Source organism: Drosophila miranda (assembly GCF_003369915.1).
Source record: "Drosophila miranda strain MSH22 chromosome Y unlocalized genomic scaffold, D.miranda_PacBio2.1 Contig_Y5_pilon, whole genome shotgun sequence".
In the NCBI taxonomy this organism is placed as follows: Eukaryota; Metazoa; Arthropoda; class Insecta; order Diptera; family Drosophilidae; genus Drosophila; species Drosophila miranda.
The window spans coordinates 694,434-712,126 of record NW_022881647.1 but is presented as its reverse complement, the minus strand read 5'-3'; the positions used below and the strand labels follow the sequence as shown (position 1 = coordinate 712,126).

Genomic DNA, 17,693 nt, shown 5'->3' with positions numbered 1-17,693 from the left:
GTATTTAGGGCTGAGGGTCCTGTTTAGCTAGTAATATGATTTAGCGCAGTTCATGGTAAATTAAAGATGAAGGATGGGATGGATCTACAATAAGAACTATTATTATTATTATTATTTTTCGCGACTTAACTCAAGTTGTTATCCTGTTTAAAACAGGGGGATTAAGTGGGATAAGTTCACTTCTTCATCGGTATATTACGGTATATTTCTGAATTTCAGACAGTATATTTTATCGATAGGTCGATTGCCATTGACGCAAGCGTCGTGAAAAAAGCCACAAAAAATAAATACAGACAAGACAGGCATTTCGAGAACTTTTGCAAGAAATCAAGCTGAAAAGTAGTCCCGACGCTCCAAGATGAATGGAGGCAACATGCTATATGGCGGCGACGAAATTGGAGCCTTAGTTTTCGATCCAGGGCACCATTCGTTGCGTGTGGGCTACGCGCAAGAGGATTCGCCGAAGGCTGAGATACCCTCTGTTGTCGGCATTGGATCATCCCCAACTCCGGATACGAATCTTGATCCAGATACCAAAACTGACAACAATGTGACGCCCAACAGTGAGTAGAACAACGCCAACAATTGAAAATTCTTTGAACAGTATCATTTCACATGATTTCACATGAGGCCTTGTCCGCCACTACGTCCTCGTTATCCCGCCTGCAGCCTCCAGTTCAGCTCCAGCTCCTACTCCCGCTCCCGCATATTTGTTTGTTTAGTTACTAGTTTATCGAGCATGCGAAGCAAACGAAATATGAAAACCAATTCGGATTAAAGAATAGCCTTAAGTTGTAATTTATAGTAATGTATTTTTTTAAATAAACTTATGTGCATTTGATGTACATGGATTCACGTTTCTTTGGGCGCTTTGCCATGCTGGACAGCGGCAAATACTAGTCCTGATCAATGCGCTTCACCCGAACGAGTAGCTTCTTTGTGTAGTACTTGGCGCTCTTGATCGGTATATACCGCGGATTAGGATTTAGAGTGGCATCATCGGGCTTCTCCACGGGAGTGCGGTTTTTCTCCGGTGATTTCTCTTGTGCCTCTTCTGGGTTATTTTCCCGTACATTTTCCATCTCAATGGCAAGCTCAATGGCCGCAAGGGCCACCTCCACCTCTGTCTTAATGTCCAGCGGTGGTGAAACAGACGGCGGGCACTCAACGGGTTCCTTCTTGGCACCAATCACATTGATATCAAGCGGTGTCGAAACGTCCGGCGCGCGATTAATGGGTCCAACCACATTGCTCGTGAAAGCTTGAATCGGTATGAAAACAGTCGCCGTCGGGACATTAATGAGATCCTGGCCACCAGACACACTGCTAATGGCCAGATTGGTTTTGGGACGGGGACCTGGGATGGCAAAAGTGTGTGCGATTTTTGGTTGGACTGGTTTGTACTGAGGACCATCAAGCGAGAGTTGTGTGAGATATCGAGTAACTCGACTTCCAGTCGCCGACGCTCATTGAGCGTCATGGCCTCCACCAATGGCAGCTGAGTGAGTAGAAAGTTCTGGGCCATACTCAAGTCCCTGGGTGGTTCCAAATTTTCTGTACTTAGCGAGCGTTCGATCTCCGTCACAAGGGACCACAGTTGAAAGGGAATTTGTCCCTTGGCCTTCGAAAGGGTGCCCATGGTCGGTAGCAGCAAGTTCCAACGCCACTGCAGCTCGTCTGCCGAGAAGGGGGCACTCAGCGGCAAGTTCTCGTAGCTGGCATTAAACTCCTTCGAAATCTGATTTCAGGCCCACTCGTCGTATTCCGAGTCCTGTTCCGGCTGCGCTGCTTTACTATACAGAAAAGGATACTTGGTAATTAGCTCCAGCAGACGTAAATCGTTCAGAACTATCATCGAATTGCAATTTGTGTTGGATATATTTATTTCCATTGGGCTGACTGAGGAGTCTCTACCGCTTTCGCTGTCCATTGCTGTGCCAGCTTCGGTACCCATTTCGTTTTTCGGATCAGCCATTATTCGGCGACGCGACGGATTTGATCTTCAAAATTTTTTGTTGTCCCCGAATTTTATAAACATATGAATATATCGATACCTGTTTTTTTATGATAATATATTTGTAGGTGGTAGTTTTTCGACTGGCGAAAAAATGTTGTATATTTTTTTGCGAATTTTAATTAAATCGGTATATTTTTGCGATGAGCGGAACTAATCGGCGTTTTATTTCGAAAATTCCAAACTAAGTTCTTTACTTTAATTTTAAACCTAGATGGTCATAAAACATCGACTCGACGACGCATGATCACATATCTTCGATCACTTTTAAATTAAATAATTGATATATCAATCGGATAAAATTGTGTATTCAGGGCTGAGGGTCCTGTTTAGCTAGTAATATGATTTAGCGCAGTTCATGGTAAAGTAAAGATGAAGGATGGGATGGATCTACAATAAGAACTATTATTATTATTATTTTTCGCGATTTAACTCAAGTTGTTATCCTGTTTAAAACAGGGGGATTAAGTGGGATAAGTTCACTTCTTCATCGGTATATTACGGTATATTTCTGAATTTCAGACAGTATATTTTATCGATAGGTCGATTGCCATTAACGCAAGCGTCGTGAAAAAAGCCACAAAAATAAATGCAGACAAGACAGGCATTTCGAGAACTTTTGCAAGAAATCAAGCTGAAAAGTAGTCCCGACGCTCCAAGATGAATGGAGGCAACATGCTATATGTCGGCGACGAAATTGGAGCCTTAGTTTTCGATCCAGGGCACCATTCGTTGCGTGTGGGCTACGCGCAAGAGGATTCGCCGAAGGCTGAGATACCCTCTGTTGTCGGCATTGGAGCATCCCCAACTCCGGATACGAATTTTGATCCAGATACCAAAACTGACAACAATGTGACGCCCAACAGTGAGTAGAACAACGCCAACAATTGAAAATTTTTTGAACAGTATCATTTCACATGAGGCCTTGTCCGCCACTACGTCCTCGTTATCCCGCCTGCAGCCTCCAGTTCAGCTCCAGCTCCTACTCCCGCTCCCGCATATTTGTTTGTTTAGTTACTAGTTTATCGAGCATGCGAAGTGTGTGTGGCAAAAGTGTGTGCGATTTTTGGTTGGACTGGTTTGTACTGAGGACCATCAAGCGAGAGTTGTGCCAGAGCCGATATGGGCAGCTCCTTGACCCGAACAGATCTGAGGAATTCATCGTATTCGGTCTTGACTGTGGCCTGCTCTTCGGGACCCAGTGGTACGGACGCATGTGTCTCCATTTCGTGTTAGAATAAGATATCGAGGAACTCGACTTCCAGTCGCCGACGCTCATTGAGCGTCATGGCCTCCACCAATGGCAGCTGAGTGAGTAGAAAGTTCTGGGCCATACTCAAGTCCCTGGGTGGTTCCAAATTTTCTGTACTTACCGAGCGTTCGATCTCCGTCACAAGGGACCACAGTTGAAAGGGAATTTGTCCCTTCGCCTTCGAAAGGGTGCCCATGGTCGGTAGCAGCAAGTTCCAACGCCACTGCAGCTCGTCTGCCGAGAAGGGGGCACTCAGCGGCAAGTTCTCGTAGCTGGCATTAAACTCCTTCGAAATCTGATTCCAGGCCCACTCGTCGTATTCCGAGTCCTGTTCCGGCTGCGCTGTAGTGGTCGCTTGTCGGGCGGATAGGAAAGCATATTTGTGTTCTTCGCCTGAAAGTATGCCCGATGGTATTTGTACAATTTATATATTTATGTATATTATATATATAAATATATTTATATATATTATATTATTTATACAAGTATATATCACACCTCACCGAGATACTTATTAATTATTAAGTTTAGTCCCCATAGTTAGTGTATAGTTAGGTTGGCTTAATTTCTTGTTGTGTTACATGTTAAATGTTCCTGGTCGTGTTGGGGGCTAGCGCCATCTAGGGTTGACATTAAGAATATGCTTAAAAACGAACAAAAATCTCCCCACCATGTCCATAACCATTCAAGGTGAATGGCGAAGGATCGTGCAAAGGCAGATCCGGAGAACAAAATTTTTGTTGGTCAGTAGATCCGCCCAAATCTTTCTTTCTCCTCGTGGCCGTACAAGCATTCAGTTGCGCGGTGAGAAAAAAAAATAATAAAAATAAAATTAAACCGCCGTAAATAACCGTGGTGTGAAACCAGAGTGCACTCGATCGGGAAAAAAGAACCCAAGAAAGCAGATTGGGCTCTAATCGAAAACTTTCCGCTTGGAGGTGAGCAGCCCCAACACAAAAAAAAAAAAACACCTGGAGAAAGAAGGAATTAGCACCTCAACCCCATCCCCCTATTTTCGCAGTGCCAGTTCCAACCGGGTAAATATGTATGTGCATGGAGTAACTGTTAGAAAAAGTAGCCTGATCAGTATTTTCAAATTCCACATTAGAATCGGCACTTAGTTTGGGAATTATCCAAAAGCTGCAGCCCGAGCTTTAAGCCCCCGCACTACGAACCAGCTGATCCACCAAGTCACGGGCAGTGAACTTTGGCTGCGCGAGACGAGGACAGCCGTCTGAACGGGCTTAGTGCGGCGAAGTGGCGTAACCGTTTCGCATTCAAAACCGGGCCAAGAAACGGAAACCGGTGCTTGCAGTCAGCGTAGGACCGAAGCCGCTTAAATGTTCCTACCGGGCGGGAAAAAATAGTGCACCACGTGTGTACATAACCTCCCGGCGACCCCTAGTGGTATCGCCTCTCTTGTTCTTCTCGTGATTCGGCCTTACTGTTCCAAACGTTTATTTAAAGTGCAGTGGAGGCCAGCGTTTGTCTTATGTGCACGTTAGTGTCATTATGTAGGCTGAATGAAAACTGTAAGAGATGTGCTCACATACATATGTATGTATACACCGCCCACTGAAAGCCACTGAGGCCAGTAAGATCCCACCGTGACTCGCATTCCCTTGAACCTCGCAGTCCGTTGATATGTCTGTTTTTGTGTAGTTGGATATACTTAGTGTTAATTGTAACAGAAAAAAAAACCAGAAAAAAAACCCACCAACACATGGAAAGTTTGAAAATGCATTTGATAAAAGCTTAAAAGTTTGAGCTTAAAAGCGTCCGCTCGGCCGGGTCCCCTCCGCGAGCTTATGCCATGCAGCACGCGCTGTACGATTTTGTTTTTGGTTTGCAGGTAAAAGTTTAATGCACCCACACACAGCCACACGCCCAGCTACGAAAGATCTTTCGCCGCGGGAACACAAACAAAAACTGAGTGAGCTTTATAATATACCAACAACATTACATTTTATTGCCTCCCAAAATTCCGCGAGCGTGGCAAAAGGTTCGTTCTTTTTTGCTAGAGCTGTTTGTCGGTCGTTGACCTCACACTTTTAAAGTAGTCACAGCTGATTGGCCTTCTGCCTTTACAATACGCTTGGTAGAACGAATAGTATGTCCAACTACTCCCTGAAGCCGATGTGCTGGGACATGTGTACCTATATTGCGCTATAGTATTATCTTTCTATCTAAGGAAAAATCATTAGTTTATATCGCACTATAAAATATCGTATATGCACTTATAACTATTTACACTTATCGTATTTATTTATCTAAATATTCCCTAGTAATAATAGCTATATCTCTTGTGACGCTTTTCGTTCCTCCTTTTGTCCATTTAGCCTTGTCTTGGAGTTCTCGGTTAGTGTTTCTTTTTTCTTGTAACATGAATATAGTATCTGAATATAGTTTCTAATAAAATGATTGTTAAGATGAATATGTGCTAGACGTTACCGCAGTTGGGGGAACCATGCCGCTCGTGAGCGAAATAGGATGACCAATACCGGACACTCCAGGGATCCTGATATTATTATTGGCTCTTTCAGGATCATGGTAGGGTGGGCGTGGCACGACTCCGTGCCAGCAAAACAGAGATGTCCGCCGCGGTGGTAGATCCCTACTCCTTCTCTGCACTATCTTTGCCCCACTATACTTTCCGTACCCCTAACGATCCTTTCCTTGTCTGTCCCCCTCCCATTACCAAAAAGAGTACGCGAATTTTAATAAAATAATACCAGCAGGAGCGAAGCAACCTAACTGGAGGGTTACCCCAAAGAACCCATCCCCATTTCCGACCAGAGATCAGCCGTGGAAGCGAGCGCGTACTCCTTCTCAGTTAGCCGACCACCAGCTTCATCGTGCGAAGATTCTCTTCGTTACTCGTTACAGCGCTGCTTTACTATACAGAAAAGGATACTTGGTAATTAGCTCCAGCAGACGTAAATCGTTCAGAACTATCATCGAATTGCAATTTGTGTTGGACATATTTATTTCCATTGGGCTGACTGAGGAGTCTCTTCCGCTTTCGCTGTCCATTGCTGTGCCAGCTTCGGTACCCATTTCGTTTTTCGGATCAGCCATTATTCGGCGACGCGACGGATTTGATCTTCAAAATTTTTTGTTGTCCCCGAATTTTATAAACATATGAATATATCGATACCTGTTTTTTTATGATAATATATTTGTAGGTGGTAGTTTTTCGACTGGCGAAAAAATGTTGTATATTTTTTTGCGAATTTTAATTAAATCGGTATATTTTTGCGATGAGCGGAACTAATCGGCGTTTTATTTCAAAAATTCCAAACTAAGTTCTTTACTTTAATTTTAAACCTAGATGGTCATAAAACATCGACTCGACGACGCATGATCACATATCTTCGATCACTTTTAAATTAAATAATTGATATATCAATCGGATAAAATTGTGTATTCAGGGCTGAGGGTCCTGTTTAGCTAGTAATATGATTTAGCGCAGTTCATGGTAAAGTAAAGATGAAGGATGGGATGGATCTACAATAAGAACTATTATTATTATTATTTTTCGCGATTTAACACAAGTTGTTATCCTGTTTAAAACAGGGGGATTAAGTGGGATAAGTTCACTTCTTCATCGGTATATTACGGTATATTTCTGAATTTCAGACAGTATATTTTATCGATAGGTCGATTGCCATTAACGCAAGCGTCGTGAAAAAAGCCACAAAAAATAAATACAGACAAGACAGGCATTTCGAGAACTTTTGCAAGAAATCAAGCTGAAAAGTAGTCCCGACGCTCCAAGATGAATGGAGGCAACATGCTATATGGCGGCGACGAAATTGGAGCCCTAGTTTTCGATCCAGGGCACCATTCGTTGCGTGTGGGCTACGCGCAAGAGGATTCGCCGAAGGCGATACCCTCTGTTGTCGGCATTGGAGCATCCCCAACTCCGGATACGAATCTTGATCCAGATACCAAAACTGACAACAATGTGACGCCCAACAGTGAGTAGAACAACGCCAACAATTGAAAATTCTTTGAACAGTATCATTTCACATGATTTCACATGAGGCCTTGTCCGCCACTACGTCCTCGTTATCCCGCCTGCAGCCTCCAGTTCAGCTCCAGCTCCTACTCCCGCTCCCGCATATTTGTTTGTTAAGTTACTAGTTTATCGAGCATGCGAAGCAAACGAGATATGAAAACCAATTCGGATTAAAGAATAGCCTTAAGTAATTTATAGTAATGTATTTTTTAAAATAAACTTATGTGCATTTGATGTACATGGATTCACGTTTCTTTGGGCGCTTTGCCATGCTGGACAGCGGCAAATACTCGTCCTAATCAATGCGCTTCACTCGAACGAGGAGCTTCTTTGTGTAGTACTTGGCGCTCTTGATCGGTATATACCGCGGATTAGGATTTAGAGTGGTATCATCGGGCTTCTCCACGGGAGTGCGGTTTTTCTCCGGTGATTTCTCTTGTGCCTCTTCTGGGTTATCTTCCCGTACATTTTCCGTCTCAAGGGCAAGCTCAATGGCCGCAAGGGCCACCTCCACCTCTGTCTTAATGTCCAGCGGTGGTGAAACAGACGGCGGGCACTCAACGGGTTCCTTCTTGGCACCAATCACATTGATATCAAGCGGTGTCGAAACGTCCGGCGCGGGATTAATGGGTCCAACCACATTGCTCGTGAAAGCTTGAATCGGTATGAAAACAGTCGCCGTCGGGACATTAATGAGATCCTGGCCACCAGACACACTGCTAATGGCCAGATTGGTTTTGGGACGGGGACCTGGGATGGCTGTAACGAACTTGGCAGGTGTCGGGGAGTGAGAGAAGGGGGCACGCAGATATTCCCGGCTGGGAGGCTCGTCGGCTAGGTGGGGTGGTGATCTTGCCCTCCTCTCACTTAATGCCTATTCTCATTATTACAAGGTTATAATCTGTGCGTGCTACGACGAGAGTTAATTTGGACCTAAAATTCGACTGAACACATAATTGGCTCTTTCTTCTACCTGTTCCCGAACGCTTTTCCTCGCCTCCGATCTCGTTGAAGCGGATTGACCCTCCCTTCCTTGGCCATCCCTAGGTCGCAATTTTCACGGAATGACCCCTCTGCGTTCTCATGGGGCTCTCAGGGGCATCTGGCTAGCCGAAGGCAAACAAAAACTATATTCTAGAACATTATAAAATTTATTGAACCCTACATAAACAAATTTCTAAACTAAAACTAAACCTAACCCAAAAATAGGTACGCATAAAACAGATAAAATAGATGGAATTTCAAAATGACTTAATAATAGTGATAAACAAAAATGAATAACTATTTCACATATAAAAAAAGATTAACAACGGCCAAACCGAAAGGGGGGAAGAAATAGAAACAGTAAGGGGGGAAGCATATAAAGTATTTGTCCCTCTCCTCTTTACTTTTTCAGTGGGACTCGAGTCAAATCGTTCGAGTTGAGTCTTTTACATTACTCTTTCACACTCACCCGCAGATCCGCATGTCCACCGACGAAAGCGCTTTCCGGAGGAGAATCGGACCTGGAACGAGAACTCCGATAGGGAGTGGCATAAAGCACAACAAAAACTCACTCACAAATTCCCCACTTTCCTCTCTCCACACTTACTTTGAGCGACTCATTACATTAAAAAAAACTTTCTCGCCCCTTTTCTTTTTCTCGTTCGCGCCGCCCCTTGCCGACTGCCGATGTCTTTCTCAAAAAAAGAAACTAACAAAAAAAAATTATTTAAATTAACATAAAACACTCGACAATACACATATTAATTCTTTTCAAATTTCTGCCTTCCCGATCTCTTCCCGACCTTCAGCAATCGGGCTGTTTTCGACGACCACTTGCGCCGCCACTCGAAATATCAGACTGTTCTTGATTGCGCTCAGTCTACGCTATGTAGCCCTTCCTTGGCTCGCTCTCCAACCAGAAGATGGAGTTTTTTTTTTTCTTCCAAAAACCACTCAACTCCCGCTAGCGTCGTTGGTGCCCGGGTACTTGGGCCTGTATATTTTCCACCGCAGCTTCGGCTGCTCCTCTGGACCTCTTTTGCGTCCCTCGGTCTCTCGATCTACTCGACGCCTCGGCGTCTTTGGATCCGTGAAGCTGAACCGGGTCGGTATTGTAATAAAAAATGCGGCGACACGTCGTTCCTCTTCTGCCGTATAAACTGCGCCAATAGCCGGTCCTATGTGGATGAAATCATCTAACTAGTTTGACCAATTACTTTCTCCCCTTCTCCATCTTACCTAGCTTGGAAAAAATAACGCCGGATTAACTCGAGACTTTCTCGTTTCAGAAGCACTTAGATAAAAAATATATTTTTTTTTTTGATAAAAGAAAACGAATGCTCGGTTCGAGCGCCAAAACGGGAAGAGACCGAAGCCAAGCCCCTCAACATGCTAGAACCTTCGGGCCCTCTCATAGAACAATGGAAATGCCAGAGAAAGTTGACAATCTGGGCTGTTAAATCTATCACCCTTTCCTATGCCCCTTTTCGTGACCCCCCAAACCTAGCCCATAGAGGGTGTATGCTCTGCCACGGCCATTACGGTGCCGACCACTAGATGGCGCTGCGAACTAGCTCTCTCGGCTGATCCAAGCGTTACATGGCAAAAGTGTGTGCGATTTTTGGTTGGACTCGTTTGTACTGAGGACCATCAAGCGAGAGTTGTGCCAGAGCCGATATGGGCAGCTCCTTGACCCGAACAGATCTGAGGAATTCATCGTATTCGGTCTTGACTGTGGCCTGCTCTTCGGGACCCAGTGGTACTTCGTGTTGGAATAAGATATCGAGGAACTCGACTTCCAGTCGCCGACGCTCATTGAGCGTCATGGCCTCCACCAATGGCAGCTGAGTGAGTAGAAAGTTCTGGGCCATACTCAAGTCCCTGGGTGGTTCCAAATTTTCTGTACTTAGCGAGCGTTCGATCTCCGTCACAAGGGACCACAGTTGAAAGGGAATTTGTCCCTTCGCCTTCGAAAGGGTGCCCATGGTCGGTAGCAGCAAGTTCCAACGCCACTGCAGCTCGTCTGCCGAGAAGGGGGCACTCAGCGGCAAGTTCTCGTAGCTGGCATTAAACTCCTTCGAAATCTGATTCCAGGCCCACTCGTCGTATTCCGAGTCCTGTTCCGGCTGCGCTGCTTTACTATACAGAAAAATATACTTGGTAATCAGCTCCAGCAGACGTAAATCGTTCAGAACTATCATCGAATTGCAATTTGTGTTGGATATATTTATTTCCATTGGGCTGACTGAGGAGTCTCTACCGCTTTCGCTGTCCATTGCTGTGCCAGCTTGGGTACCCATTTCGTTTTTCGGATCAGCCATTATTCGGCGACGCGACGGATTTGATCTTCAAAATTTTTTGTTGTCCCCGAATTTTATAAACATATGAATATATCGATACCTGTTTTTTTATGATAATATATTTGTAGGTGGTAGTTTTTCGACTGGCGAAAAAATGTTGTATATTTTTTTGCGAATTTTAATTAAATCGGTATATTTTTGCGATGAGCGGAACTAATCGGCGTTTTATTTCGAAAATTCCAAACTAAGTTCTTTACTTTAATTTTAAACCTAGATGGTCATAAAACATCGACTCGACGACGCATGATCACATATCTTCGATCACTTTTAAATTAAATAATTGATATATCAATCGGATAAAATTGTGTATTCAGGGCTGAGGGTCCTGTTTAGCTAGTAATATGATTTAGCGCAGTTCATGGTAAAGTAAAGATGAAGGATGGGATGGATCTACAATAAGAACTATTATTATTATTATTTTTCGCGATTTAACTCAAGTTGTTATCCTGTTTAAAACAGGGGGATTAAGTGGGATAAGTTCACTTCTTCATCGGTATATTTCTGAATTTCAGACAGTATATTTTATCGATAGGTCGATTGCCATTAACGCAAGCGTCGTGAAAAAAGCCACAAAAAATAAATACAGACAAGACAGGCATTTCGAGAACTTTTGCAAGAAATCAAGCTGAAAAGTAGTCCCGACGCTCCAAGATGAATGGAGGCAACATGCTATATGGCGGCGACGAAATTGGAGCCCTAGTTTTCGATCCAGGGCACCATTCGTTGCGTGTGGGCTACGCGCAAGAGGATTCGCCGAAGGCGATACCCTCTGTTGTCGGCATTGGAGCATCCCCAACTCCGGATACGAATCTTGATCCAGATACCAAAACTGACAACAATGTGACGCCCAACAGTGAGTAGAACAACGCCAACAATTGAAAATTTTTTGAACAGTATCATTTCACATGAGGCCTTGTCCGCCACTACGTCCTCGTTATCCCGCCTGCAGCCTCCAGTTCAGCTCCAGCTCCTACTCCCGCTCCCGCATATTTGTTTGTTTAGTTACTAGTTTATCGAGCATGCGAAGCAAACGAAATATGAAAACCAAATACTCGTCCTGATCAATGCGCTTCACCCGAACGAGTAGCTTCTTTGTGTAGTACTTGGCGCTCTTGATCGGTATATACCGCGGATTAGGATTTAGAGTGGCATCATCGGGCTTCTCCACGGGAGTGCGGTTTTTCTCCGGTGATTTCTCTTGTGCCTCTTCTGGGTTATTTTCCCGTACATTTTCCATCTCAATGGCAAGCTCAATGGCCGCAAGGGCCACCTCCACCTCTGTCTTAATGTCCAGCGGTGGTGAAACAGACGGCGGGCACTCAACGGGTTCCTTCTTGGCACCAATCACATTGATATCAAGCGGTGTCGAAACGTCCGGCGCGGGATTAATGGGTCCAACCACATTGCTCGTGAAAGCTTGAATCGGTATGAAAACAGTCGCCGTCGGGACATTAATGAGATCCTGGCCACCAGACACACTGCTAATGACCAGATTGGTTTTGGGACGGGGACCTGGGATGGCAAAAGTGTGTGCGATTTTTGGTTGGACTGGTTTGTACTGAGGACCATCAAGCGAGAGTTGTGTGAGATATCGAGGAACTCGACTTCCAGTCGACGACGCTCATTGAGCGTCATGGCCTCCACCAATGGCAGCTGAGTGAGTAGAAAGTTCTGGGCCATACTCAAGTCCCTGGGTGGTTCCAAATTTTCTGTACTTAGCGAGCGTTCGATCTCCGTCACAAGGGACCACAGTTGAAAGGGAATTTGTCCCTTCGCCTTCGAAAGGGTGCCCATGGTCGGTAGCAGCAAGTTCCAACGCCACTGCAGCTCGTCTGCCGAGAAGGGGGCACTCAGCGGCAAGTTCTCGTAGCTGGCATTAAACTCCTTCGAAATCTGATTCCAGGCCCACTCGTCGTATTCCGAGTCCTGTTCCGGCTGCGCTGCTTTACTATACAGAAAAGGATACTTGGTTATCAGCTCCAGCAGACGTAAATCGTTCAGAACTATCATCGAATTGCAATTTGTGTTGGATATATTTATTTCCATTGGGCTGACTGAGGAGTCTCTACCGCTTTCGCTGTCCATTGCTGTGCCAGCTTCGGTACCCATTTCGTTTTTCGGATCAGCCATTATTCGGCGACGCGACGGATTTGATCTTCAAAATTTTTTGTTGTCCCCGAATTTTATAAACATATGAATATATCGATACCTGTTTTTTTATGATAATATATTTGTAGGTGGTAGTTTTTCGACTGGCGAAAAAATGTTGTATATTTTTTTGCGAATTTTAATTAAATCGGTATATTTTTGCGATGAGCGGAACTAATCGGCGTTTTATTTCGAAAATTCCAAACTAAGTTCTTTACTTTAATTTTAAACCTAGATGGTCATAAAACATCGACTCGACGACGCATGATCACATATCTTCGATCACTTTTAAATTAAATAATTGATATATCAATCGGATAAAATTGTGTATTCAGGGCTGAGGGTCCTGTTTAGCTAGTAATATGATTTAGCGCAGTTCATGGTAAAGTAAAGATGAAGGATGGGATGGATCTACAATAAGAACTATTATTATTATTATTTTTCGCGATTTAACTCAAGTTGTTATCCTGTTTAAAACAGGGGGATTAAGTGGGATAAGTTCACTTCTTCATCGGTATATTTCTGAATTTCAGACAGTATATTTTATCGATAGGTCGATTGCCATTAACGCAAGCGTCGTGAAAAAAGCCACAAAAAATAAATACAGACAAGACAGGCATTTCGAGAACTTTTGCAAGAAATCAAGCTGAAAAGTAGTCCCGACGCTCCAAGATGAATGGAGGCAACATGCTATATGGCGGCGACGAAATTGGAGCCCTAGTTTTCGATCCAGGGCACCATTCGTTGCGTGTGGGCTACGCGCAAGAGGATTCGCCGAAGGCGATACCCTCTGTTGTCGGCATTGGAGCATCCCCAACTCCGGATACGAATCTTGATCCAGATACCAAAACTGACAACAATGTGACGCCCAACAGTGAGTAGAACAACGCCAACAATTGAAAATTTTTTGAACAGTATCATTTCACATGAGGCCTTGTCCGCCACTACGTCCTCGTTATCCCGCCTGCAGCCTCCAGTTCAGCTCCAGCTCCTACTCCCGCTCCCGCATATTTGTTTGTTTAGTTACTAGTTTATCGAGCATGCGAAGCAAACGAAATATGAAAACCAAATACTCGTCCTGATCAATGCGCTTCACCCGAACGAGTAGCTTCTTTGTGTAGTACTTGGCGCTCTTGATCGGTATATACCGCGGATTAGGATTTAGAGTGGCATCATCGGGCTTCTCCACGGGAGTGCGGTTTTTCTCCGGTGATTTCTCTTGTGCCTCTTCTGGGTTATTTTCCCGTACATTTTCCATCTCAATGGCAAGCTCAATGGCCGCAAGGGCCACCTCCACCTCTGTCTTAATGTCCAGCGGTGGTGAAACAGACGGCGGGCACTCAACGGGTTCCTTCTTGGCACCAATCACATTGATATCAAGCGGTGTCGAAACGTCCGGCGCGGGATTAATGGGTCCAACCACATTGCTCGTGAAAGCTTGAATCGGTATGAAAACAGTCGCCGTCGGGACATTAATGAGATCCTGGCCACCAGACACACTGCTAATGACCAGATTGGTTTTGGGACGGGGACCTGGGATGGCAAAAGTGTGTGCGATTTTTGGTTGGACTGGTTTGTACTGAGGACCATCAAGCGAGAGTTGTGTGAGATATCGAGGAACTCGACTTCCAGTCGACGACGCTCATTGAGCGTCATGGCCTCCACCAATGGCAGCTGAGTGAGTAGAAAGTTCTGGGCCATACTCAAGTCCCTGGGTGGTTCCAAATTTTCTGTACTTAGCGAGCGTTCGATCTCCGTCACAAGGGACCACAGTTGAAAGGGAATTTGTCCCTTCGCCTTCGAAAGGGTGCCCATGGTCGGTAGCAGCAAGTTCCAACGCCACTGCAGCTCGTCTGCCGAGAAGGGGGCACTCAGCGGCAAGTTCTCGTAGCTGGCATTAAACTCCTTCGAAATCTGATTCCAGGCCCACTCGTCGTATTCCGAGTCCTGTTCCGGCTGCGCTGCTTTACTATACAGAAAAGGATACTTGGTTATCAGCTCCAGCAGACGTAAATCGTTCAGAACTATCATCGAATTGCAATTTGTGTTGGATATATTTATTTCCATTGGGCTGACTGAGGAGTCTCTACCGCTTTCGCTGTCCATTGCTGTGCCAGCTTCGGTACCCATTTCGTTTTTCGGATCAGCCATTATTCGGCGACGCGACGGATTTGATCTTCAAAATTTTTTGTTGTCCCCGAATTTTATAAACATATGAATATATCGATACCTGTTTTTTTATGATAATATATTTGTAGGTGGTAGTTTTTCGACTGGCGAAAAAATGTTGTATATTTTTTTGCGAATTTTAATTAAATCGGTATATTTTTGCGATGAGCGGAACTAATCGGCGTTTTATTTCGAAAATTCCAAACTAAGTTCTTTACTTTAATTTTAAACCTAGATGGTCATAAAACATCGACTCGACGACGCATGATCACATATCTTCGATCACTTTTAAATTAAATAATTGATATATCAATCGGATAAAATTGTGTATTCAGGGCTGAGGGTCCTGTTTAGCTAGTAATATGATTTAGCGCAGTTCATGGTAAAGTAAAGATGAAGGATGGGATGGATCTACAATAAGAACTATTATTATTATTATTTTTCGCGATTTAACTCAAGTTGTTATCCTGTTTAAAACAGGGGGATTAAGTGGGATAAGTTCACTTCTTCATCGGTATATTTCTGAATTTCAGACAGTATATTTTATCGATAGGTCGATTGCCATTAACGCAAGCGTCGTGAAAAAAGCCACAAAAAATAAATACAGACAAGACAGGCATTTCGAGAACTTTTGCAAGAAATCAAGCTGAAAAGTAGTCCCGACGCTCCAAGATGAATGGAGGCAACATGCTATATGGCGGCGACGAAATTGGAGCCCTAGTTTTCGATCCAGGGCACCATTCGTTGCGTGTGGGCTACGCGCAAGAGGATTCGCCGAAGGCGATACCCTCTGTTGTCGGCATTGGAGCATCCCCAACTCCGGATACGAATCTTGATCCAGATACCAAAACTGACAACAATGTGACGCCCAACAGTGAGTAGAACAACGCCAACAATTGAAAATTTTTTGAACAGTATCATTTCACATGAGGCCTTGTCCGCCACTACGTCCTCGTTATCCCGCCTGCAGCCTCCAGTTCAGCTCCAGCTCCTACTCCCGCTCCCGCATATTTGTTTGTTTAGTTACTAGTTTATCGAGCATGCGAAGCAAACGAAATATGAAAACCAAATACTCGTCCTGATCAATGCGCTTCACCCGAACGAGTAGCTTCTTTGTGTAGTACTTGGCGCTCTTGATCGGTATATACCGCGGATTAGGATTTAGAGTGGCATCATCGGGCTTCTCCACGGGAGTGCGGTTTTTCTCCGGTGATTTCTCTTGTGCCTCTTCTGGGTTATTTTCCCGTACATTTTCCATCTCAATGGCAAGCTCAATGGCCGCAAGGGCCACCTCCACCTGTCTTAATGTCCAGCGGTGGTGAAACAGACGGCGGGCACTCAACGGGTTCCTTCTTGGCACCAATCACATTGATATCAAGCGGTGTCGAAACGTCCGGCGCGGGATTAATGGGTCCAACCACATTGCTCGTGAAAGCTTGAATCGGTATGAAAACAGTCGCCGTCGGGACATTAATGAGATCCTGGCCACCAGACACACTGCTAATGGCCAGATTGGTTTTGGGACGGGGACCTGGGATGGCAAAAGTGTGTGCGATTTTTGGTTGGACTGGTTTGTACTGAGGACCATCAAGCGAGAGTTGTGCCAGAGCCGATATGGGCAGCTCCTTGACCCGAACAGATCTGAGGAATTCATCGTATTCGGTCTTGACTGTGGCCTGCTCTTCGGGACCCAGTGGTACGGACGCATGTGTCTCCATTTCGTGTTAGAATAAGATATCGAGGAACACGACTTCCAGTCGCCGACGCTCATTGAGCGTCATGGCCTCCACCAATGGCAGCTGAGTGAGTAGAAAGTTCTGGGCCATAATCAAGTCCCTGGGTGGTTCCAAATTTTCTGTACTTAGCGAGCGTTCGATCTCCGTCACAAGGGACCACAGTTGAAAGGGAATTTGTCCCTTCGCCTTCGAAAGGGTGCCCATGGTCGGTAGCAGCAAGTTCCAACGCCACTGCAGCTCGTCTGCCGAGAAGGGGGCACTCAGCGGCAAGTTCTCGTAGCTGGCATTAAACTCCTTCGAAATCTGATTCCAGGCCCACTCGTCGTATTCCGAGTCCTGTTCCGGCTGCGCTGCTTTACTATACAGAAAAGGATACTTGGTAATCAGCTCCAGCAGACGTAAATCGTTCAGAACTATCATCGAATTGCAATTTGTGTTGGATATATTTATTTCCATTGGGCTGACTGAGGAGTCTCTACCGCTTTCGCTGTCCATTGCTGTGCCAGCTTCGGTACCCATTTCGTTTTTCGGATCAGCCATTATTCGGCGACGCGACGGATTTGATCTTCTAAATTTTTTGTTGTCCCCGAATTTTATAAACATATGAATATATCGATACCTGTTTTTTTATGATAATATATTTGTAGGTGGTAGTTTTTCGACTGGCGAAAAAATGTTGTATATTTTTTTGCGAATTTTAATTAAATCGGTATATTTTTGCGATGAGCGGAACTAATCGGCGTTTTATTTCGAAAATTCCAAACTAAGTTCTTTACTTTAATTTTAAACCTAGATGGTCATAAAACATCGACTCGACGACGCATGATCACATATCTTCGATCACTTTTAAATTAAATAATTGATATATCAATCGGATAAAATTGTGTATTCAGGGCTGAGGGTCCTGTTTAGCTAGTAATATGATTTAGCGCAGTTCATGGTAAAGTAAAGATGAAGGATGGGATGGATCTACAATAAGAACTATTATTATTATTATTATTTTTCGCGA

General features: G+C 44.5%; 7 protein-coding genes across 20 annotated transcripts; 4 read left to right on the top strand and 3 right to left on the bottom strand.

Moving 5' to 3' along the window:
* Window positions 1–242: 242 nt before the first annotated feature.
* Window positions 243–2,600, top strand: LOC117195024 (actin-like protein 6B). 5 transcript variants are annotated; one of them, XM_033399621.1, is made up of 2 exons: window positions 243–563; window positions 1,749–2,600. In XM_033399621.1, the coding sequence occupies exons 1-2, from the start codon at window positions 359–361 to the stop codon at window positions 1,820–1,822; spliced, it is 279 nt and encodes a 92-aa protein (XP_033255512.1). In that variant the 5' UTR covers window positions 243–358; the 3' UTR covers window positions 1,823–2,600. The 5 variants fall into 5 exon arrangements, with proteins under 5 accessions (XP_033255512.1, XP_033255510.1, XP_033255509.1 ...); XM_033399619.1 differs by lacking the exon at window positions 1,749–2,600 and adding an exon at window positions 628–768; XM_033399618.1 differs by lacking the exon at window positions 1,749–2,600 and adding an exon at window positions 605–768.
* Window positions 826–10,914, bottom strand: LOC117194988. Of its 3 annotated transcripts, XM_033399471.1 has the most exons (3): window positions 10,672–10,908; window positions 9,920–10,410; window positions 826–1,411 (listed from the first exon to the last, which is right to left on the bottom strand). In XM_033399471.1, exons 2-3 carry the CDS (start codon window positions 10,254–10,256, stop codon window positions 897–899), a joined length of 852 nt encoding a protein of 283 aa, XP_033255362.1. In that variant the 5' UTR covers window positions 10,257–10,410; window positions 10,672–10,908; the 3' UTR covers window positions 826–896. The 3 variants fall into 3 exon arrangements, with proteins under 3 accessions (XP_033255362.1, XP_033255361.1, XP_033255363.1); XM_033399470.1 differs by having other exon boundaries at window positions 9,920–10,914; XM_033399472.1 differs by lacking the exon at window positions 826–1,411 and adding an exon at window positions 3,015–3,240 and having other exon boundaries at window positions 10,035–10,914.
* LOC117195037 (actin-like protein 6B) lies at window positions 2,656–3,237 on the top strand. Of its 3 annotated transcripts, none has more exons than XM_033399668.1 (2): window positions 2,656–2,879; window positions 2,934–3,237. In XM_033399668.1, the coding sequence occupies exons 1-2, from the start codon at window positions 2,675–2,677 to the stop codon at window positions 3,026–3,028; spliced, it is 300 nt and encodes a 99-aa protein (XP_033255559.1). In that variant the 5' UTR covers window positions 2,656–2,674; the 3' UTR covers window positions 3,029–3,237. The 3 variants fall into 3 exon arrangements, with proteins under 3 accessions (XP_033255559.1, XP_033255560.1, XP_033255561.1); XM_033399669.1 differs by having other exon boundaries at window positions 2,937–3,229; XM_033399670.1 differs by having other exon boundaries at window positions 2,976–3,053.
* LOC117195012 (actin-like protein 6B) lies at window positions 6,913–7,531 on the top strand. 5 transcript variants are annotated; one of them, XM_033399564.1, is made up of 2 exons: window positions 6,913–7,246; window positions 7,311–7,531. In XM_033399564.1, exons 1-2 carry the CDS (start codon window positions 7,045–7,047, stop codon window positions 7,442–7,444), a joined length of 336 nt encoding a protein of 111 aa, XP_033255455.1. In that variant the 5' UTR covers window positions 6,913–7,044; the 3' UTR covers window positions 7,445–7,531. The 5 variants fall into 5 exon arrangements, with proteins under 5 accessions (XP_033255455.1, XP_033255457.1, XP_033255459.1 ...); XM_033399566.1 differs by having other exon boundaries at window positions 7,288–7,434; XM_033399568.1 differs by having other exon boundaries at window positions 6,915–7,246; window positions 7,360–7,434.
* A 252-nt stretch (window positions 10,915–11,166) lies between the features above and the next one.
* Window positions 11,167–12,761, bottom strand: LOC117195074. The gene is made up of 4 exons (XM_033399742.1): window positions 12,701–12,761; window positions 12,314–12,634; window positions 11,539–12,251; window positions 11,167–11,484 (listed from the first exon to the last, which is right to left on the bottom strand). The coding sequence occupies exons 1-3, from the start codon at window positions 12,759–12,761 to the stop codon at window positions 11,602–11,604; spliced, it is 1,032 nt and encodes a 343-aa protein (XP_033255633.1). The 3' UTR covers window positions 11,167–11,484; window positions 11,539–11,601.
* A 637-nt stretch (window positions 12,762–13,398) lies between these two features.
* LOC117194989 lies at window positions 13,399–16,998 on the bottom strand. The gene is made up of 3 exons (XM_033399473.1): window positions 16,534–16,998; window positions 13,708–14,366; window positions 13,399–13,653 (listed from the first exon to the last, which is right to left on the bottom strand). Exons 1-2 carry the CDS (start codon window positions 16,664–16,666, stop codon window positions 13,771–13,773), a joined length of 729 nt encoding a protein of 242 aa, XP_033255364.1. The 5' UTR covers window positions 16,667–16,998; the 3' UTR covers window positions 13,399–13,653; window positions 13,708–13,770.
* On the top strand, window positions 15,481–17,297 carry LOC117195049 (actin-related protein 4-like). Of its 2 annotated transcripts, none has more exons than XM_033399701.1 (2): window positions 15,481–15,822; window positions 16,998–17,297. In XM_033399701.1, exons 1-2 carry the CDS (start codon window positions 15,621–15,623, stop codon window positions 17,084–17,086), a joined length of 291 nt encoding a protein of 96 aa, XP_033255592.1. In that variant the 5' UTR covers window positions 15,481–15,620; the 3' UTR covers window positions 17,087–17,297. The 2 variants fall into 2 exon arrangements, with proteins under 2 accessions (XP_033255592.1, XP_033255591.1); XM_033399700.1 differs by lacking the exon at window positions 16,998–17,297 and adding an exon at window positions 15,877–16,005 and having other exon boundaries at window positions 15,486–15,822.
* The last annotated feature ends 396 nt before the right edge of the window (window positions 17,298–17,693 follow it).